General features: G+C 35.8%; 1 protein-coding gene across 3 annotated transcripts in view; it reads left to right on the top strand.

Annotated features, from left to right (window-relative positions):
* Positions 1 to 138: 138 nt before the first annotated feature.
* Positions 139 to 23,367, top strand: part of PIGF (phosphatidylinositol glycan anchor biosynthesis class F) — a 30,074-nt gene continuing 6,845 nt past the window's right edge. The window contains exons 1-6 of one of the 3 annotated variants that reach the window (XM_020876164.2): positions 139 to 375; positions 2,198 to 2,446; positions 3,583 to 3,674; positions 5,167 to 5,283; positions 18,872 to 18,980; positions 21,737 to 23,367. In XM_020876164.2, coding sequence (XP_020731823.2) covers positions 352 to 375; positions 2,198 to 2,446; positions 3,583 to 3,674; positions 5,167 to 5,283; positions 18,872 to 18,980; positions 21,737 to 21,832 — 687 coding nt within the window. In that variant the 5' untranslated portion in view covers positions 139 to 351 and the 3' untranslated portion in view covers positions 21,833 to 23,367. The remainder of the gene's footprint in view (positions 376 to 2,197; positions 2,447 to 3,582; positions 3,675 to 5,166; positions 5,284 to 18,871; positions 18,981 to 21,736) is intronic. The other 2 variants (XM_020876165.2, XM_020876163.2) reach the window with 2 other exon arrangements.

The raw sequence follows: 23,367 nt of genomic DNA, 5'->3' as shown, positions 1-23,367 counted from the left end.
TGATGGTGGGAGGTAGTAACCCTCCCTTCCGTTCCGCGGGTGGGAGAGATAGGTAAGCCCAGCCGAACGCCCCCCGCATGCGAGCCTCCCGAGGCTGCAGGCCACTTTCGCCAACTGGCCGGAAATCTCTGTCCCCGGCCAATTGGCGCCTGCCTGCCCCTCGAGCGCCGCCCTTCCGGCGTTAGCCAAGGGCTGCCCTGATGGACTGACCTCTTTCGGATACGTCTTTCTGTGTCTGTACCTCCGTTTCTCTTGGTCTCCACGTCTGTGTTCTTTGATTATGCTTCTCAGCTCGTCCCTCGCTGCCCACACTCCGGTCGGCTGAGACAGGTTTAGGCAGAGTCCGGAGCGATGCAATTTGGGATGAAGCTGCAGGTTAATGTCCCGCCAAGGCTCCTCTAGGAGTCGCTCAGAAGGGCCTTCTCTACCTCTGCAAGGCTTGAGGGCCTGGGTCAGGTGTGACTGCGGATACCGGGTTCCTGGCCACCTGAGAGGGCACCTGACCAGAGTCGTCCTCGGCTAAGCCAGGGCCTGACAGAGGGCTGGTTTCTCAGAAGGGCAGCACTGAACCAACTCTTTGTTCATTCACTCATTCCGCAAGCCATCTGAGTTTGGGTGCCGCTCACTGTCTAAGGTCCAGATCTGCTCGGTCAGTTGGGATTCTGAGGGTGGCCCAGAAAAATATCTGAAGGGTTGTCTATTGAGAGAATATATTCTAGATTTCCCTCCCTGCCCCTCAGCTGAGCGTAGCACCTGTGAGAAACATTTCCTTTCTTGCCATTCATTCCCTTCTTGACCCCTTGGTGCGTATATATCAGCGAGGCTAGGTTTTGAAATGGCTTTAGCACTTGAGAGCTTGAGACCTTGGAGTATTTCTTAATCTGTTTTAGCCTGTTTCCTTATCAGTAAAGTATTAACGTTTGCGTTTGAAAAGTGTAGTGTGAATTCGAATGTTGGGATAAGGTGTGGATTCGCCCTTTTGCCCTGTGGGCGCCCTGTGTGTGTGTGTGTGTTTATAAAATACATACATATATATATATATATAGGCTTTCCTGGTGTCTCAGTGGCCGGTAGCGTGCTCAGTCACTCAGTCCTGTTCGACTCTCTGTGACCCTGTGGGCTATAGCCTGCCAGGCTCCTCTCTCCATGGGATATTCTGGGCAAGAATACTGGAGTGGGTTGCCATTTCCTTCTCCACAGTGGTAAATAATCTGCCTGCAAAGCAGGAAACTCAGGAGACCTGAGTTCGATTTTGGCTGGAACAGTCCCTTGGACAGAGAAGCCTGGCAGGCTACACTGTGGGGTCGCAAAGAATCTCACTCGACTGCGTGAATGTCCACATTCTGCACATTGTCCATATCTATATGTATGTATATATAATTTTTTCTGGACTGTTCAGCTCAGTGTAACCTGTGGACTATTACTTTAATAAACTCCTTACTTAACATCAGTCCATACCATGTATAAGCTCTCTGTTAGATAATTTGTAAATATGTACATACATCAAATATGTGTTTTATAGAAAGAAAGTAAATATTTTTCTTCCTTTCATTCATGCCCTGCTTTTGCTTGGAATCTGGCATCTGTAACGGACATTGCCATTTTGGTATTTTTGCAGCACTGGGGTTCCTTGATTTAGCATAATGTTCTTAGAAGGCTCTTGATAACACTGGCCACCATTTGAGTATTCCAATGTGTACCTGGTGTTACTTGGCACTTACTAGAAAATGTGAACTACTGTGATGTTAGACAAAGGTCCATGATGACAAAAATTGCCAACAGTCCAGCCAAAGTGTATTATGGGGTTCCTAGAATGCATAGCTTATAATTCCAAAAGGGCAAGTAATTAACCTTATGCCCTTTGTTTTCGCCTCTGATTTTGGCAAAGAAAAAAAGGAAAGGAAAAATACAATGGATTGCTTAAATAGTCCTAGCACATGACCATGTTGCAGAAACTAAACACAAATATTTAAGAAATTAGTTAGTGTGTCCTTTTTTAGGCTGTGAGAACAGTTTGTATCATATTAGTCTACATGTATATTTCCACATATGCGTCTCCCTGTATTCTAGCACTTAGACAATTTTGCCCATAGAAAACTGACTTTGGTTCATGGCTTATTTTTAGACGTCGAAGCATTTAGGACAATGCAAAAAGTCATTATTGTCTATGCTCTTTTCTTAATTTGTTTTTCATTAGATAGCCACTCAAGAAAACACCATGAAAGATACTGACATCAAGAAACTACTGTATACCCATCTTTTATGCATATTTTCAATTATCCTAAGCATCTTCATTCCATCATTCTTCTTGGAGAACTTCTCAATATTGGAGACACACTTGACATGGTTATGCATCTGTTCTGTTTCTGTAACTGCCGTCAATTTAGTATTGTATTTAGTAGTGAAACCAAATGTGTCTTCTAAAAGAAGTTCATTATCATACAAGGTAAGGCTTATTTCTTGATAAATGATTTTTAGATGTAGGTAATGTTTCTTTTACTGGAAGGATAAAGTATTAGTCAAGCACTTATTAGGCTATTTACAGTGAATAAAGAAGCTGATATTTCCCCCCCAAATCAGTAATGTATTGCTTGCTGAAAGACTGTCCATAATGTTTGATAGATTCTTGCCATGAGTTCATTGGATATCATAGCATTGTGAATCTATATAGTCATGTTTTACATCATCATAAAACATGATGAAGATTAAAACATGTAGCAATTGCACCTTTAAACCTTATAAGACATTTCAGTTTATTTTCATGCGTCTTTTGCATTTCTGAAAGACACACTGGGGTTTTTAGACATTATAAAATAAACCACCTTGGTAGCTCTTGTCTCAAACATGGCCTTCCTTGACTAAATGGTAGTTGAAGTTTCAGATATTGGAATCTATTTTCTGGAGTATTTACTACAGTGTAACATGACTATTATTTGAGAAGTCCTCACTGAACATTATTCAGTACTATACATATGCTGTTAGGTAATTTAAAACATGTTTACTGCCCTTTGATATAAGAAGCTCAATGTGTGTTTTACCGTTAGATCTTCTTGAAGTCAAGTAGGTCCCACACACTGATTTTCAAACATGCAGGTCTTTTTTATAGTAACGTAATTATGATTTGGGGAATTACTTAATATTGTAATTTCTTGTCCAGTTTTTCTAGGAATTTTGTTTTAAAATGAAAAAGATTTATCATAGTTATTTTCTGTAAATATTTCACGTGTAACATTATCACACAATAAGAACTGTATTTTTTGTGTGTGTATCCTAGCACTCTTATTGGTAGATATTTCATAAATACTGCTTAACAGCATAATTCAGTACATAGCAGAGGAACAAAAATGTATTCTGACTCTGCTGTTGGTTAGGTGTGTGGAATATGGGGGTCGATTCTTGTCTTTTAGGCTTTTTAAAAGTGTTGTGTAAAGCATATGTGATCTGACTTCAGGAGCAAATCCAAAGAATAGTCCCCTGTACCACTCAATGTGGGACCAAGTTGTATTTGTAGATAAAATTCAAAGTATCTGCTGTCCTTCAGGCACTCTCTTGATTCTTTAAATTGTTCATTTCTTTTTTTAGGTAACCAGATTTTTGAAATGCTGTATCTACTTTCTTACGTCTTGTTTCTTCTTTCATGTAATTTTTGTTCTGTATGGCGCACCACTAATAGAGTAAGTCTGAAATGTGTACCTTAAGCCAATTATATTTTAAAACAGTCATTGGTAAAACCAAATGCTGATTCTGTTGGTGACTAGAGAAAAAAAATGGCGTGTTCAATTAATGGATCACGGAAGGATACTGACATCATTGCCCTTCCTTGCCAGTGTTATTTTTTCTTTTAAAGACAGTGAAATAACTTAATTCACTAAATGTTCCTATTACCTAGCCTTCTGTTACCCAGTTGTCTGAGGAGGGAGGTATATCAGAAATTGTCCTATAGCAGTAAGTGTATGATACTGGTAATCATAATTCCTTAGAACTTCTAAGGAAACTGATTATAATGATACATATAAATTAGTTATAAACAGCATATCAGTTCCTAGTAAATGTGATTCTAAATTGCTCGAAAAGTTTGTTTTCTTAAAAGTCAGTAGATTGCTGTGTTGGAGAAGGCAGTGGCACCCTGCTCCAGTACTCTTGACTGGAAAATCCCATGGACGGGGAGCCTGGTGGGCTGCAGTCCATGGGGTTGCTAAGAATTAGACACGACTTCACTTTCACTTTCACTTTCATGCATTGGAGAAGGAAATGGCAACCCACTCCAGTGTTCTTGCCTGGAGAATCCCAGGGATGGGGAAGCCTGGTGGGCTGCCATGTATGGGGTCGCACAGAGTCAGACACAACTGAAGCGACTTAGCAGCAGCAGCAGCAGATTGCTGTATTTAATTACATAATAAGCTAATGTTTATAGTTGAAAGGCAAAGTTTGACTGAGTACCTTTTCTAAGCTGGAAAATTTTAAATAAGTGAAAGGCAGATTCATGAATATGTCTTATGTGCACAGTAGTTGAAGAAAGTTCAGCTGAGCAGTGATAAATGATCATGGCGAAATGAGTGATGTAATATACATACACAGAGCTGTGTGTATATATATTTGTGTGTGTGTATCTGGTTATATGTGCACACAATAAGTTAATAGGCAATTATTTTGTAGAGCAGGGACAAGACCTTTGAAACAGGAAATGCTAGTGTTCTATCTAATCCATTTAGAGTAGAGTGGATGTCTGGAGCAGTGGTTCTCCAAGTGTGGTTCTAAAACCAACAGCATCAGCATTTTATCAAAATGCAAATTCTCAGGCCTTAGTCAGAAATTAGTTTACTAGTTCTTCACATGGTTCCAGTATAAGCTAAATCGAACCACTGGTTGCATAGAAAGTTCCAGAGACTATTGAGGAAAAAGTTAATGATCTAGAAGTGGGTTTTCTTGCAATGGACAGTCAGTGTCACAGGGCATTTAACACTTCTGAACTCTATAGTTAGAGCCAGATATCTGCTAGATTGTTTTTTTATAGTTTGCATTTCATTAGTAACATTTTTTATAGTCATCATTTTGGTAGGACAGTAGGTTTATATTATTAAATCTGTTTAAATAAAAATGACACAAAATGTGTACATGCATGTTTAACACTTCTTAAAAAGTTAATGAAGGTTTTCTTTTTTCTAGGTTGGTACTGGAAACATTTTCACTTGCAGTTATTTTGTCCACTTTTACTACTGTACCTTGTTTATGTTTGTTAGGACCAAACTTCAAAGCCTGGCTAAGAATTTTCAGTAGAAATGGGTAAGTTTTAATTTTATATTCTAGAGATGTTTGAAGTATTAGAAAAAAAAACTAGCTAGTTAGCATTAAAAAACTAACAAGGTACTTTTCTATTCAGGGCAACTGTTTCTCAGCCCTGGATGGTTCTCAGAGATGCCTTCTGGGCGCACTGCAGCTGGGGACCGGGACCAGGGAAGGATTGTGTGCACTTGAAGGGGACCCAAGCAGGCAGAACTATAGGCCTCTCCCTCCACTTTAGCATGATCAGCTCTGCTTTTTTTTCCCCCCTGTATGGTAGAATTTCACTTAGTCTTTTGTGTGAAAAAGAAAACTGCTACCGAAAAAAAACTTTGAAAACACTCCCCGGGGATACTTTGTCACTGTGATAAAATTGCTGCAGATAAAATTGCTTCCATACATCTTATAATGTAGAATTGGTGTTCATTAGCGAAAAATGTTTAGTGTTAACTTGTGGTGAGACATCCAAGTGCAGGTTTTACAGGATTTTATTCCCTTAGTAGCTGTATGTATTTTCAGCATCACTAAGTTAAAATTTTAGCTTCTTAAAAAGTGTTGAAATTACTTGTATCAGAAATGGTTGAGTCATAACTAAGAAAACTAAAAGTTAGTTGGTACCCATGATTTTTCCCTATTTATCATCCAGCAGCAAAAACTTCTTGAACCTTTAACTCTGTTTAGAGTTTGTACAAACAGAGTTTGTGGAGTCTGAATCACCTGATTCTCTCCCTGAGGGGCTTGGATATTCGAGGGGCAGGGATGAGACGAGCAAAAACATAAGACTAAATTTGTGTAAACAGCAAAGTTTTAGGAACTTGGTAGTGGGGGAGATCCCTTAAGAGTGAGCTGGAATGGCGATAATCTACGAAAGACTTGGATCAGGAGTAAGAGATTTGGTGAGACTAAGGGGAAAAGGGAGACACTGCATGCTAGAGGAATGAGTGAAATCATAGAAACTGAAATGAATGTGGTATTTTTGTGTGATTTGGAAGAGAACAGCCCAAGTAGAGCAAATACTTCCCATGTAGCTAGACTCCGTACATTACTGACTTTTTTCCTTTTGAAATGCATGCTGTTTGTTCACCTTCAGAACCATCTTCTAGTGTTCATAAAGTCTCTAGAAAACAAAATTGTATCATCATTGAATACCTTTTCCCACGTCATTACTATAGTATTCCAAATAGCATTGATTTCTTGTAGCATTTTAGTTTGAAAATTTTAAACAGTGAAAATCAATAGAAATCTTATTGGTTTGGATTGCTAATTTATCCAGCTTTGATTTCAGTTTCTGATGAAAGCACTGATGGTGCATTTAGGGTGATATTGTCATCTGATTGTACAGTCAGTTCTGCTATATGATGGCATATGCATATCTAAAAATCCTTTCCTTATACAAAACTAAGCAGGAAGAAACACAGAGCTTGTGAAGAAAGTGGAATTGAGGTGCAACACTCAGAAACTTCGTCAGTAACACATCATAAAACATATTCAGTACTCAGAAGAGCGTGTGCATGGCTGCTCAGTTATGTCCGACTCTTTGCAACACCGTGGACTGTAGCCCACCAGGCTCCTCTGTCCATGGCGATTCTCCAGGCAAGAATACTGGAGTGGGTTGCCATATCCTCTTCCAGGGGATCTTCCCAATCCTGGGATTGAACCCCGTCTCTTGCCTCGGCAGGTGGATTCATTAAAAAAGTAGGAACTTAATAAAAATGATAGGGCAGTTTAAGACATGTTAAATAGCTAAGAAATACATAAATACTGTAATCAGTTTGTCACTTTTCCTTGGGCTAAACCTGAAATTTGCTTTTGGAAGTAGATGTGGGAGGGGTTGCCTCTTGTAAGGAGAGTTGTTGAAAAGTTAGGGCAGATGGTGGAAGGTGTGGCTCAGATACGTGAGGGGAGCTGAGACGGCTGGGAGACAGGTTTTTTAAAACAGTATGGAGATATAATTCAGACACCATATATATCACCTATATAGTGTCCAATTCAGTGATTTTTAATGTATTCACAGATATGTGCAACAGATATGTCAGTTTTGAATATTTTCATCACCTAAAAAAGAAACTGTATCCTTTGGTTATAACTCCCTATTCCTCTCCCCTAGCTGTAAGCACCCTGGAGAAGGAAATGGCAACCCGCTCCAGTATTCTTGCCTGGGAAATTCCATGGACAGAGGAGCCTGGTGGGATACAGCATGGGTCACAGACACTTGGCAAGTGAACAAGCCCTAAGCAACCACTAATCTATTTACTGTCTGTAGATTTGCCTGTTTGGGACATTTCATAACAATGGAATCATATAATATGTGATATTTTGTGATTGGCTTTTTCATTTATCATGATGTTTTGAGGTTTATCCATGTTGTGTAGCATGTTGTTAAGTCATGTCTGACTCTTTTGCTCTGCCATGGCCTCTAGCGTGCCAGGCTGCTCTGTCCAGGGGATATCCCAGACTAGAATTCTGGAGTGAGATGCCATTTTCTTCGCCAGAGTATCTTCCCTACACAGGGCTCAAACCCTGTCTCCTGCTTGGCTGGCGATTCTTTACCACTGAACCGCCTGGGAAGCCAGTTGTAGCATGTGTTAGTACTGGATTCCTTTCTATGGTTGAATAATAAGGATGGATATGTACCACGTTTTGTTTATCCATTCATCAGCTGATAGACATCTGAGTTTTCACTTTTTGCTGTTCTGAATAAGTTGCTGAAGGAGTCTGTGTGCAGGTTTTTGTGTGGATATATTTTTAAATATTGGAACCGTTTTTTATTTTATGTTTTTAAACTTTACTGAGGAAAAACTGATGATATAAAATTATACATATTTAAAGTGATTTGATATACATTGCAGAATGATTGCAAGATCAAGGTAAGTAACACATATGGATAAATGTTTTTATTTCACTTGAGTATATGCCGAGGAGTGGTGGTGTTGGATCATATGGTAACTCCATGTTTAATCATTTGAACAACTGCCAGATTTTTTTCAATGTGGCTGTTCCATTTTACACGTCCATAGCAGTGTGTGAGGGTGCCAATCCCCCTACATCCTCACCAACAGCTGTTAGTATTTGACTTTTTAATTATTGCTATCCTTATGGGTGTGAAGTATTATCTCTTTGTGTTTTTTATTTGTATTTCCCTTTTGACTAGTGAGGTCAGCATCTTTTCCTGCTCCTATTGGCTGTTATATGTTTTCCTTGAAGAAATATCTCTTTAGATCCTTTGCTCATTTTTCAATTGAGTTTTTTATGTTTTCATCATTAAGTTGTTAGAGTTCTTTATGTATTCTGGATACAAGTCCTTTATCAGATGTATGATTTGAGAATATTATTTACTCTCTTTCTGTCTGTTGTTTTCTCACTTCCATGACAGTGTTCTTTGAGACACAAAGGTTTTAATTTTGATGAAATCTCATTTATTTTTTTCTTTGGTTGCTTGTACTTTTAGAGTCATATCTAAGAACCCATGGCCAAATCCAAGGTGTTGAAGATTTACTCCTGTGTTTCCTTCTAAGAGCTTTCTAATTTTAATCCTTAAATTTGGGTCTTTGATCCATTTTATGTTAGTTTTTGTGTGTGGTGTGAAGTAAGGGTCTCCCAGTTTATTCTTTTGCACGTGGCTTCCCAGTCGTCCTAGCATCATTTGTTGAAAAGCCGTTTATCCCTCTGAGTGATCTTGGCACCTCTGATGAAAATCAGTTGATGATAAGCACATGATTCCATTTCTGGACTTTCAGCTCTTATTTCATTAATGTATATCCTGATGCCAGTACAACACTGTCTTGATCAGCTGCTAGATATCTGAGGGGTGTGCATGTTTTATGTATTCATACGCTGCTCAGTTCAGCTGGGTGCAGTTTTTGTGTTCATTCAGTGTTCCTCACAGACAAAATCACTCCTATTGTTCTTTAATATATCAGTCAAATTGGAATAAATTCAGATTTTCAAAACGAGCATTATAGTAGAACTGACTAAATATATATAAATTCCTAATATTTTAAAATAGAAAAAAGTCAAACTTTAAAACTGAAGGGAAACAGTAACCATTCTTAGTTTCTCTTAGTAATTTATCAGAACTTATTATATAGATGTTTTCTGAGCCTTTTTCTTTTGATAATTAATTTTTTTGAAGTATAGTTGTATTATATGTTATATGTTACAATTATATGTATAGTATAGTGATCCACAATTTTTAAAGGTTATACGCCATTTGCAGTTATTATAGAATATTGGTTGTATTCCCCCTGTTGTACAATATATCCTTGTAGCTTATTTTTTACGCGATAGTTTGTACCTCTTAATTCCCTGGCCCTGTATTGCCCCTCCCACCCTGAGAGTCAAGTGAGATTATGAGATAGTAAGTGCTCGAGAAATGTTTGTCAACTGGGTTAACAATTGTCAGGAGACATTTTTATACTTCGTACTCCCAATCCTGACTGCCATTTGTCTTAGTACTTTTTTTGGTTTAGGTAACAGACCAAGGAGTGCTAAGCATAGACAACCACAGGAAGGAGGAATGGTTTTTACAGCACATTTAATGTAAAGTTGGTTTGGACTTTGTCGTGGGGAACTTAAGTTGTCAGGTCTCTACCATGCATTGGTTTCAATTTCCTCCTGTCACTTCCCTATCACTTTTATTATACTTCAAGGATTTAGTATAAATATGTCACATGTCCAATTTTGAATGAGGGAGGAAATAATCTGATACAGTAATTTGTTTAATGTTAGAGTTAGCCTTAAATGTTCACTTTTATGCAAAAAATTTTAAAAATTCAAAGATCTGGTGATTCTGCAGTGATAGTATGAAATACCTAAGAAAAACAATTACTTGTGTGTTATTTTGAAATTATTGACATTATTTATATTGAGTCACAACTTTAATTTAAAATAATGTTATTATAATTTAAGGAGGTTATATAGAACATATGAATAATACTTTTCTTCCTATCCAGTAATCATTTTCAACAGAAATTAAAGTTCTGATTTGAAGTACTTATGCTATAGTTCTAATTCACTGAAAGTATTTAAAATACCTTAAAGTACTGATTGAAGATTTTAGAACCTTAAATTTTTATCATTCATCCTGTGTTTTAGTATAGAAAACATAGTAGAGTAGTTTAGTTTTTTTCCTTTCATTTTGCTTATTTAAAGTTGGCCCTTGTATTATTTTTGAAATATAACTAATTCAGGTGTTCAGTACGAATAGCTCAATTTTGAATTGGGCTGACATCTTGTTCAGTATTGAATCAATATTTTGTACTATTTTTAAGTGAAATATCATTATATCCTAATTTTTAGTGTATTTATTTGCATGTTTAACACTGAGTAGATGATAATCAAATAAAGACTGAAGACACCAAAGCTCTGAATTTGAGAACTGTGTAGGAGATGCATCCCAAGAGTAAAGGGCCAGTTCTGACACTATTCAGATTGAATATGTAATCAAATGACTCTGTTTTAACCAGACTTTTTCTTAAAGTCATGTAAAGTTATTGTAAATTTTTTTTTTTAAAGAATGCTATTTTAAAGAAGCTTGAAGATAGAAAAGTCATTTGGTTTCCTAAAAAATTCTAGCAACTTCTTTTTGGTATACTTTATTACTGAATATACTCAATTTGTACTAGTTTACTTCAATTTGTTGCTTTGGTGTTGTAATTATTGTGGGGCCTTTTTTTTTTTTTCCGTTTGTTGACTTCCTTACAAAGGAAAATAATAATTTGACTGTCTTCATCCTATATTTTTCATTCAAGTTTGCTTTTTCTTTTATCAGTTTATTTTATGCTTTTATTTGAATGTTTCAGAATCTGATCACTGTTCATGAAATGAAAAAATTTAATTTCTGAATACATTCCTGAATCTGTGATTATCTTGCCAAGCTAAAGACAGCCTATAAGCCGTATTTGTATAGTGAAAACAATAGGCCTCTTTTTGCCATCTTTGTGTTGAAATGGACTTTATATTGAAAAAACCACTGTGGACATTAAAAGTGAAAGGACAGTGAATGACCAGTTTTTATATGTATTAAAATTAGGTAATTTAGTGTTAATGTGGGTACAAAAATTTAGTAGCAAAGAGGCATTGGTTTTAATATTTATTCAGTGAGGGAAGGGGAAGTTTATGTAAGACTTCTCTAAGTATCTTTAGCCATTAGGAGTTGTTTAGTGCCTCTTTTTTAGATAGAGATCAACAGTTAAAAAGATCAACTCCATCTAAACAAGCACTGTTTTGATGACAGGCTGTCTGAGCCATAGTATTTATTGTTAACTATTTCAGATAACTGATACAGTGTCTGGAGCATAGATAGTAGGTATTTGAGATGGTTTATTTATTTCAATTAGGATTTCATAAAGTGAATTTCAGTGGAGTCATATAAGGTGGACATTTACTTAGAACTCACTGTCATGAAGACTGATCTGTAATATTTAGTCACTTTTAAGTTTGTTTACAGAATAGTGCACTATGTATTCTGTTCTCATATATATGTGTAAAACTTAACTATGAAGAAATTAGCCATTAATCACTGAATTCCAATGGCTTTATTGTGTAAATTTATAAAATGAAAATAAATCAATGTCAGTGCTGCCATAAATCAGTGAATAGAAAGGAATTTATGCTTTTTGTTTTTTACAAAAGAATATTATAAAACTTCAAATAATAGAAAAATATCAGCCGTTACTAACAGATTTTATATGTTATGTTCCAGATTTTATCTATACAAAAATATATGTAATTTAAAAACAAAACTGGTTATACTAGTCACTGCTTTATAATTTGCTTTACTTTTCACTTATTGGGCTGGTAGGGAAATGGCAGCAACTTCTCTTCTCTCCTTAAATCTTCCTAAACTAATCGTTGGGAAAGAATGGGATCACCATGATTTAATTAGCCTAATCATCAGAGATGAGATGAACGTTGGCAACTAATGATCATTTTAGGTATTCCATGTACCATGATTTAACTAATTTCCTATTGAGGGTTATTATCAAATTTTCATGATATAAATAATGTTGTTATAAACATCTTTGTACCATATAATTTTGTATACTTGTACACTGATTTCTGTATACCAGATTTCTGGAATGGAATTCCTAGGTCAAAAGAAGTTGATAGACATCACCAAATTAAAATTCTAATTTGAAATATACACACACACACACATATATACTTTATTATTATATATATATATATATATATATATATATATATATAGCTTCCCAGGTGGCACAGTGGTAAAGAATTGCCTGCCAATGCTGGAGACCCAGGTTCAATATCTGGGTTGGAAAGACCCCCTGGAGTAGGAAGTGGCAACCCACTCCAGTATCCTTGCCTGGAAAATTCCATGGACAGAGGAGGCTGGCGGGCTACAGTCCATGAGGTCACAAAGAGTTGTACAGATCATCTGAGCACATCTGACCCACATCACACACTAGGCACACACATCATCATCAGAACTCACACACACAAACATATATACACCTCAACAGAGTGCCAGTTTCCCTGAATCCCCGTCAGTGCTGTTTGTACTCTTTATCAGTCTCCCAGGGCTGCTGCCTACTGGGTTTACCCAGGAAGCAGACTGTTTACTATAGTTTCATCTGATTCCTAATGGGATGCATAAGCCCTGGTCAAAAAATTTTTTTAATTTATAGAACCACCATTCATTAAATTTCAGCTGAATATTTCTAATTAAATTGCAAAGACACCATTTCCCTTGCCTTGGCTCTCTGCCTCCATTCTTTCCTTCTGCCTCATGTCACCAAAAATTTGATAGAAAAGAACATCCAGTCCTCAAAATGCAACTTCAAGACTTGAAAAATTGATGTTGGTTAAGATGGGAAGGCAGCTTCAAATAACACATTCATTTTATCCAAGCAAATGGGTAGTTTGGGCAGCCTGACCATATGAAGTATGGGCAAGTTGAAAAGAAATGGTCTGACAATGCCTAAAAACAAGCTATAGAAGAAGAAAAAGGCATGTAGAAGACAAGGAACTCAGCCTGGAAGAAAATACTACCCAAGGAACAAAAACACAAAAGTTCCACACAGTTTACCACAGAAAAAAATATTATTAAGGATATTAATGCAATAAAATAAGGGTTCAAAGATGAGATAATTAAAGAAAATGAGGTGGAGAAGGAAATTAGAAAATTAATGAAATAAATTGAGAATCCAGATCATACTATTAGATCATAAATTAGAAACAAAGATGAATTACAAAATCAAGTTGTAGCAGCAAGAAAGGTTTGAGCTAATCAAAATGAATGAAGGCTAACGGGGGTTGGGAAGAATAAAGCAATTAGAGAAGAAATGATAAATATAGAGAACACACAAAGGAGATCAACTTACGACAAGTTAGTACCCCTAAAATACAAAGCAAAAAATAATTCAAAGATATGATAGAAGAGAGTTTCCCCAGATGAAGGAATTACTGAGTGTGTATATAAGGGGGTTACTATATCAAGAAAATAGTTGAATGAATTGGAGTTCAGAACAGAATATAAATACTGTATAAATATCATAGTAATGGAAGTTATACAGTGGGTGAAGGGAAGATGGAGAAAGATGCACCCACAGCCACTCTGGCTACCCCCAGATCCTGAGCCTAGTTGCTACAGTGTCTTCAGGAACGCTTAAAATTCTGCATACTAAGCAATGAGTCTTTACCTTATGCCTAGTCCTTTTTATCTTCTGGGCCCAGAACACTGACAGCCAGGCTTATACCATCTAGGCAGAATACTGAAATGATTTCTCTCTGGGAAAAATGGTACCAAACACCTATAGATACTGACATTTGAGATTTCTCTTAACAGGCAGGGTTCCTACCCATTTCCTGGAACAGTGAAGCCCATCAGTTGAATCATGCTACTCGTGTACAGTGATCAGCCAGCCAGCTGTTTATAGAGTTTCACTTTTTTGTTGTCTTTTTAAAAAGCACATTATTGAGATATAACTTCAAGCCATAAAACTCACCCATTTAAAGTGTACAGTTCAAGGAGACTTCCCTGGTGGTCCAGTGGTTAAGACTCCACGCTTCCACTGCAGGGGACAGAGGTTCAATTCCTGGTTGGGTAACTAAGATCCCACATAATGGCCAAAAAATAAAGCAATAAAATGTATAACTCGATAGTTTTTTTGTATAGGTACTGTTTTGTAACCATCAGCTCAATCTAAGAACATTTCATCACCCCAAAAGAAATACCTGTTAACAGTCATTCTCCATTCCCACCCTTCTCTCCCACCCACCCCCTTACTCTCCATCCCAGGCAAACACTGAAGTACTTTCTGTCTCTTATAAATTTGCCTTTTCTGGACATTTCATATATAGTGTTTTACATTTAAGTAGAATGGTAACTGAAGAATCACTAGACATTTGAAGGACACCTCTAAGCTAAAAACCAGAAATGCAAACAACAAAAAAGAAACTCAGTGGAAATAAAAGCAGTGTAAGCACCAGAAAATAACTTTAAAAATATATATTTTTACATCCATAAACATGAACAGGAGGTAATCAAAAGGAATATTCAGAGAAGAAAGCTTCTTGGGAATTAAAAAATTCAACAGAAGTAGGGACAAAGTTGAAAAGACCTTTAGTCAAACAAAAAGGCAAAGATATGGGAAATGGGTTAAAAAGTAAGAAGATTAGAGAATTAATTCATAATGATAGTATTCCTCAGCAAAAGAGTAAGAAAAACAAAATTCTTAAGGGATCTGGGCATCAAAAGGCAAGTCTTTAAATAAATGAAAATTTCAAGAACTAAAAACCTGAGAGTCTAAATTAAGAAAGCCCATGTGTATTTCTGGCATAATGGATGGAAAGACCCACTCCAAGACATATTAATGTGAAATTTTAGATAACAAGAAATAAAGAGATGATTCTAAAGGCTCCCAGAGAGGATGGTGAGAGGGTGGGGCATAGAGAACATGTCACTTACAGAGAACTGGGAGCCAGATGGCCCTGAACTTTTCAAGCAGGAATCAGAAAACAGTGTAGCAATGCCTTCAACATTCTGAGACAAAATGATTGCCAACAGTTACAGTAAAGTCACTGTCAGACTTTAAACATCTCTAAAATCTGTTTTCCCCCTACATTTTCTCAGGAATGTATTAAAGGATGTGCTTTTAAAAAGGGGGGAAGTAGAAGGAAGAAGTCTTGAAATTCAGGAAAATGGAGACCCAGAAGGAGGGACAGAGGCCAAGGGAATTCACAAGATGGTGTAGGGCGCTCACAGGAACACAGTCACGCCTGAGGCTTAGACAGCAAGCCGGGCAGTTTAGAGCAGGTGAGGTGTCCCCCCAAGAGGGGGGGAGATCAGAGAGGGGGAGCACCAACAAGCATTTACAGGGGACGTTTGGTTTCCTTGGAATATTTGAGAATGACTTAGTGACAGCTATGTAAACGGAGGGTAAGAAAGAGAGGCATTCTTAATATCCAAAGAAAATGAAAATTTTACTCTAAGGAGGAGTGTAATTATGGTTAGCTGTGTGCTTCAGCTGTGATGAATGTTTCCATAATCATCATAATGTAGGTACAGCTGAGAGGAGGAGATATTACCGTCAAAGAGGATGAGGAGTCATAGAGAAATGTGTGTGTGGGGATGGGAGGCTTGTGGGTGAAGAGTTCTAAATCCTCTTCTTCCACTGTAGAGAGCAGAAAGTAAGTACATCTTGAAAAACTAAACTAAATCTTGAAAAATCTTTAAATATGAGGTACATGGAAGAAACAGTGAAGAGTTGAAACTGTCTGCTATTTAGAAGCTGAAATCAGGAGAAGGGATCAGAGAGGGGTTATATTAGTCTAATTGTGATCTTTGATTTTAAAGATATTTATATATTTTTTGATAAATATAAATTTTTAATTTTAAAAAGATAGGCTACAGATTTCTTCTAATTTTTAAACTAGGTCTTGGTTCCATTTTTTTCTGCGTTTGTTTTTTGTAAGATTGTAAATACTCTTCATACATCAAAAAAAACAAAAATAGAGGACGACCTCTTGGATATTTGCCCTTATTTTAACAAATATAAGATGACCACAAGTGTGCTTATAACAATGAAAAACAAAGTGTGAAGACATGGATCTTGCCCCTTGAAATTCAGGAACTTGGAGCTTAGATTAGACATGTACATAAATCTTATTAGACTTACCTCATATTGCTGACTGGATTTAAAGCCTTCAGAAACTTCTCTTGACTTCTTTTGACTTAAAAAATCTGACTTTTAAGGCTTTTATAAAATCTTAACCCTAAATCTACCACAATGAGATACCACTTCACCACTCACTAAGATGGCTATAATCAGTAGTAGCAAGTGTTAGCGAGGATCTGGAAATTGGAACCCACATACACTGCTGATGGGAATATAAAATAGCTCAGCTGCTTTGGATGATAGTCTTGCATTTCCTCAGAAGGTTAAGCAGAGTTATCAGCAAGTCTATTCCTTAGTATATCCCCAAGAAAAACATATGTCCACACAAAACTTATATATGAATGTTTATAGTAGCATTAGATGTAATAGCCAAAAAGTCAAAACAACCCAGGTGTCCATCAACTAATGTATAGAAAAATAAAATGTGGTATATCTGTATAACAAAATGTTACTTGGCAATAAAAGGGAATGACATTTTTACTTGCTACAAAACTGATGAACCTTGGAAACTATGCTAAGTGAAATAATCCACTCACAGAAGACCACACATTGATTTCATTTGCATGAAATTTCAGAATAGGCAAATCCATAGAGACAGAAAGTGGATTAGTGATCTAGAAGGAAGGGGAAATTGGGAGTGACTGCTAATGTAAAGGGTTTTGTTTTGTGGGTGATGATTGTGCATTTCTGTTAATATACTAAAAACATTGAGTTGTGCACTTTAGTGAATCGTATGGCTGGAAAAGGTTTCTCTGTAGCATTTTTTTTTTTTTTTTTACTGTATTCAATAAAGCCATTATTTTTTAAAAAATCCTACTCTAACCTACTTTTCCAGTGTTGTTACCCATTCTTCCACTTGGGCTCAACCAATTTTGCTTATGTTCTTTTAACCTATAGTATATCTCTTTCTCCATTTCTTCAAAACCAAATACTGCTCATTCTTCCAAATTCAGCTGAACTTCCTCTTTCATAAAAAAAGAAAAAAAGTAAAACTCTTCTTAGCAGAAAGTAAACTCTGCTCTCAACTTTTGTTTCTCTCAGCAAATCACTTTACACATTGCAATACCAAGAAGTGTATGTTTTGGTGAAAGGTAGTCAACATTTCTCAGCAACATAAAGTAAAACATTACCTTAGACAAACCTTTAAATTGCCTGAATCGTACAATTCTCTCTTTACATTCAACTCATCAGTTTTTTCACCTCTAAGACTGGAATAGATCCCTGTTCTGTTGAATGTTAGTTGAAGAAATTGACTTTTGTTTTTAAGTGTTACACAAAATAGAAAAGAACAATTAAGCCCAACAAGTAACACAGATGTGGATGTATGGGGATTGCTTCCAATCTTCTTCCCACTCCAGTTTTCAACAGAAACAGGCTGAAGCTCTTAACTCGTTGTAGGTGAGGGAAAGGTAGTAATGAGATGGATAGGTGATAGGATGTTGGTTTATGGACTGACTTGTCATTCTGGATGGTTTTAATTCAGTGTACTTTATGTGTATAGTAATGAGCCTGTTTCTAAAGCAGTCATCTAACACAGTAAATGTTTCCCCCCTTTACCACACTAACGGAAGGAACTGCTTTTCATAAACTTCAGAATAACTGAACACTGCATTTGAAACAGTTGAATATTTGGACTCCAGTTACTGCATTTTTGGGGAGTGGTTTACTCCACTGTAATGAGATTCTTATTCCACCCAGTTAAGTGATCACATTAGGGGCAGACTGAAGCCAAGACTTACTAAGAGACAGGCAGAATTATGTCTTTCCACCTTTAAACTGTCACATGTGCACTTAATAAATAAGAATGGTAGGCCACATCATTGGATCTTTTGTAATATTTTGTTCTCATTCTCTACTCCTTCCCCACCAAATAGAGTTGATTTTCTTAAATGAAATGTGCCATAAGGGACTAGTTGAATAAATGATGCTTCCTTGGGAGAATGAAATACTAGTAAAACTGTTAACGGGAAGATACACAGCAAAACCGTGTTTATGACATGGTACATTTGAGTTTTGTTTTGAAGGGTTTATACATACATGTGTGCATATAAGCAGATGTGCATATAACATTCTAAACAAAATTGTGTGGTTTTGTGTGTATAAAATATTTCTGGAAGGCTATGTACTAAGTTGGTAATAGTCATTTCTGGGAAAAGGAACCAAGGTTGATAATAAGGGTGAGAGGAGGATTTAGCATTCATTGCAAATACTCTTTTGTATTGTTTGACTTTCAGTATGTGTATATGTTACTTTTCCAACTAAAAACCACTTATATCTTCTTGCCAATTAATTGTTAATGATTCATGGCAAATATTTATGTGTCGATTTGAGATGCTTATTTGAAATGAACAAAATACGTACATATGTATGGTGTTAATATATGCTATTTGTTTGATTTCCCAGCAGCTGAGATCTGTTCCACCAATGATATATATATTTGTGTTTTACAGAGTTACATCCATTTGGGAGAATAGTCTTCAGATCACTACAATTTCTAGTTTTGTAGGAATATGGCTTGGTGCCTTTCCTATTCCACTGGATTGGGGAAGACCGTGGCAGGTTGGTTTCAACTCCTTAAAGCAGCAAAGTAAATGTTTGTACAGTGAGGGTAAAACTGATGATGCCAACGAGTGTATATATAAATTGTTTCATTGTTTAGTTAAGTAGGGACGTCGGTTCCCTCTGTCACTGTCATCTGGGTGACTTATTGGGGCCCCAGTGCTACAGGTATGCAGATTAGCCTGTTTCTGTCTTCCAGCACTATTTTAGCATATAGCAAAGTTGATTTTGAAATAAGTGTTTGTGAATTAGAGGAAACTTACAAACATCAGATTTTTCATTTTCTTCACAGTAGGGTATAGCTAATAAGCTAGGTGAAGCACCGTAAGTATTCTTTTTATCCGAATTTTACGGATAAGAAAACTGATACCTAGAGGACAGGTGATATTTCCAAGGTCACTGAGCTAGTGATGAATACATCTTTGTCGTAATTTTTAATGGCTTTGTAGTAAATCATTGTATAGTTATTCTAAAATTTGACAGATTTGCTATTGATCATTTAAATTATTGCTAATACTTTACCATTTTTACTATTTTACTGTTATAAACAATGTTATGATAAAGAGCTTTTAATCTGTATCTTAATGGATGTTTCCAATTATCAAGATAATTTCTCCCAAATCAATTTTAGTATTAAAAAAATACTTTATTTTTTCAAAATGAAATTTTTTCTCTTGATTACAAAGACAGTATACATTTATTTAGAAAACTTCAGCAGTACTAATAATTATAAAAAGTAAGTAAAAATGATCAAATATCCAGCCACCCAGAGGCAACTCCCATTTGTGTTTTGGTGACAGCTTTTGCAGCTCTCCCTTTGTGTAACTATTCATAGTACACATATTATTTTTAATCTGTTTCTTTCCCCTTCCACAGTATATTATGGAAGTCATTCCATGTCAGTGAAAAGTTGCATGGGTGTAATACTGTATTATTTGGGTAAAATAATATATGAATTTCTTATGAATGGATATTTAGATTGTTTACAGTTTTCACTATTATTATCATAATTATCATAAAACACATCCTTGCAGTTTTGTCCAGTTTTCTCCTTAAATTTGTCTTAGTTTGTCCAGTTTTCTCTTTAAAATAAATTCCTAAGTAATGAATCTCTAATATGTGTCTCACTTTCCAAAGGCCATTGAGGGAACTAGATTGTATGACTTGCATTTAACTGCCTACTTTTTAAGTCCATTTTTTGTGGTTTCTATTAGATGTTGTGTCTCCCTAACAAATGAGTTGTTGTTTTACATTCCGTAAGTCTGGTAGGTTTGCCCTTCCCTGTAGTAGTTCTTCACCTACTTATATGTTATAGAAATCCCTGGAGGTTTGGCATGTGTGGTGTCACTGATACCATTCCCAAGGTTATAGTATTAATAAAGGTTTCTTTTATATTCTCTTGGCCATCTCAGTGATTGCTGGGAAATAGAGATTCATCTGTACTCATTACCATCTTATGAAACTTAATTTCATTCTATAGTGTCATAATTTCTAAATTGGAGGACAATCAAAATCACTGAAAAGTATACATAGGAAATTGTGTCTTAATCCCTTATTTCTGATATATGAAATTAAATCTAATACAAAGTATCAATATATAATGCACCATGGGCCATCAGCTTATGAGTTGGTAAGGTAACATGTAATTAGCTTGTTGGTTTTCATATAGATGGAGTATTTTGGAGTGTAAAAGTTTGATATCTTGTTGTTGTTTAGTCACTAAGTCGTGTCCAAGTCTTTGTGATCCCATAGACTACAGCACACCAGGCTTCCTTGTCCTTCACTATCTCCTGGAGTTTGCTCAAACTCATGTCCATCAAGTCAGTGATGCCATCCAACCATCTCATCCTCTGTTGCCCCCTTCTCCTCCTGCCCTCAGTCATTCTCAGCATCAGGGTCTTTTCCAGTGAGTTGACTCTTTGCATCTTACACCTGTATAAATCGTCTTAAGACTATGCAGGGATATCCCTGGTGGCCCAGTGGTTAAAACTTTGCCTTCTGGTGCAGGGGGCTTGGGTTTGATCCCTGATTAGGAAACTAAGATCCCACATACTATGTGGTGCAGCCAAAGATGGGGGGAACGACAGGCAAAAAAGACTGTGCAGAAGTAGATGTTGAATTATGGGGAGTAGATGCATCTTTCTAAAATCTGGGTTTAGGTTTGTGTAGAAAATATATATTTCAATTATTTACAATTCAATTATCCATTTTTGATTGTTTAGGCTTCTAGCTAGTGACTCTCATTTTTCTATCTCAATTCTTATTTACAGTAAGAGGTGAACTGGATCCAAATTAATGGTATCAGACTTTTAAAATTAATATAAATGTTGTATTTGAATTGGTGACTTAAAAAAAAATTCTATCTAGCTAATTTAGTATGTAACAAATGTTGGTCTTCATTAGGAATGTTTCATTTGACTGGAATATTACTGGTTATTTAATAAACCTTTACTGCTGGGTTGTTTTAAGAGTATTCTAAGTTAATGAGCCACTTATTTACTATCATCTTTCAAAATTATGATAGATATGTATTCACTATCATCTTTTAAAATTATGATAGATATGTTAGAAGTGATGTATAATTAATCATCTTTTATTCAAATAATAATTACCTGCCCCTCCCCAGTTTAGCAATTATTTACTAGTTTAATAATTATAAACTAGAGAAATGATGTCTTTTTTTTTCACTTTTTATTTTCATCAAAGTTTTCTGTTCTGTTGTGTTTTTTTCTTTGTAAACCTAACTACACAATAAGTACTCAGTGTGGCTCGTGATGCTGACAGAATCTGCCAGAGAGACAATAAACCAGATAAAAGATTATGGCATTACTTCAGAATGGAGATTTTTCTAAAGTAGAATTTCAGAAGAAGAAAACTTCTGTCTATACTTTATTATTTAAACTCTAATATTATATATTAGGAAGAGATTTTAGTTCTGTATTCCTTGTACCCCAATAAAGATTTGATATGTTTGTGGTAAAGTAAGCTTTTCTGGGTTGTGACCTGATTTTACTTATGTTTAATAAAAATAAGTAAACTTGGAGAAGCAAGAGTATCTGGTTAAGCAATTACACTTTCTTTAAAAACACATACACACAAACCAACTCACAAAAACTTTCACATATTTTAGTTCCATTTTTCTACTTTGGACTCAATCTGTGTATAAAGTGCCCAGAGGCCAAGCATAAGATTATATAGTGATGCAAGTTCTGTATTGAGCAAGTTCAAGAATATTTATAGTTTTTAAATTGTTTCAAAATTTAGTGACTGGGAAGGCCCATTGAAAATACATAACCTTAATGAAAAGGTTTTTCACTTACTAATAGGAATTTTAAATAATTTTAAGTAATGACAAATAACAAAAGATACCAGGCATCTATAATTGGAGGAAGCCTTCCATTTCTAGTAGGCAACAAGAGAATTTGGTGAAAGAGAATATGGTTGATGGCTGCCTGCTATGTTGTTGGTCATCTTTATTGTTTTCTTTGAAAGTAATTCAAAGTCATCTTGCTTCTCTTCCCTGCCTTAATTATTACATTATAAACATTGAATTGTCCATAACCCAGACTGCCTTCACCCCCAGAGAAAACTTATAGCTGCAGTAACTGACAAAATTTTTGACTATGGAAAATCTTTTTACATTATAATTTGATGCTTCCATCCGCTGTAAAAATAGCTAATCAGTAAGTATTTGTTGAGTTCTTACTGTGTACAAAGTACATATTCTATATAAGTTATAACAGAAATATTACCAGGACTGGAATTTGTTTGGTAATGATAATTTAGATCCAGATTGTGAGTTAGATTCTGATTCAGATTTAATATGCTCTAAATATTTTCAGAATATATGGTTATCAGCTTTTCATCTGGAAAATGTCTTAATTCTTTACTTATCAAAAATCGGCACTTCACGTTATTAAAAAAATTAGTACAAAGTTAAGAATTGATCTTGGTCATTCTAAACAAAGGAAGTTTACATGAAATTTTTAAACCCACATGTTTTATTAATAGGTAGACAGATAACAGGATTTTTAAGAGCTGAGGCATCCAATTACTGGGTTCAAACCCTGGCTCTGATACTTCCTAGTGAGGATTAAATAGTATAATTCTAAATTACTTAGTTCAGAACCCAACAGCTAACTGCTTAACTGATGTTATAGGCATTTATGACCTATAAAAGGAGTAGGTTAATGACTGTTTTTTCTTAGCATTCCCAAAAAACTGCCAATTCATTATTTGAATTCTCCAGAGAATGTGCATTAGCTCAGCTTGTTTTATTCATTCTGCACAACAGTCCTTAAATTGGTAGAGTGGATTGTTAACTCATCTTTTGTTTCTCTGGTATTTGGGTATTTAGGGTATTTGGATTTCACGTCATTTTCAATCC

The sequence above is a fragment of the Odocoileus virginianus genome, chromosome 2 (genome assembly GCF_023699985.2).
Source record: "Odocoileus virginianus isolate 20LAN1187 ecotype Illinois chromosome 2, Ovbor_1.2, whole genome shotgun sequence".
Classification (NCBI taxonomy): domain Eukaryota; kingdom Metazoa; phylum Chordata; class Mammalia; order Artiodactyla; family Cervidae; genus Odocoileus; species Odocoileus virginianus.
This window is presented reverse-complemented; position numbering and strand designations above follow the sequence as displayed.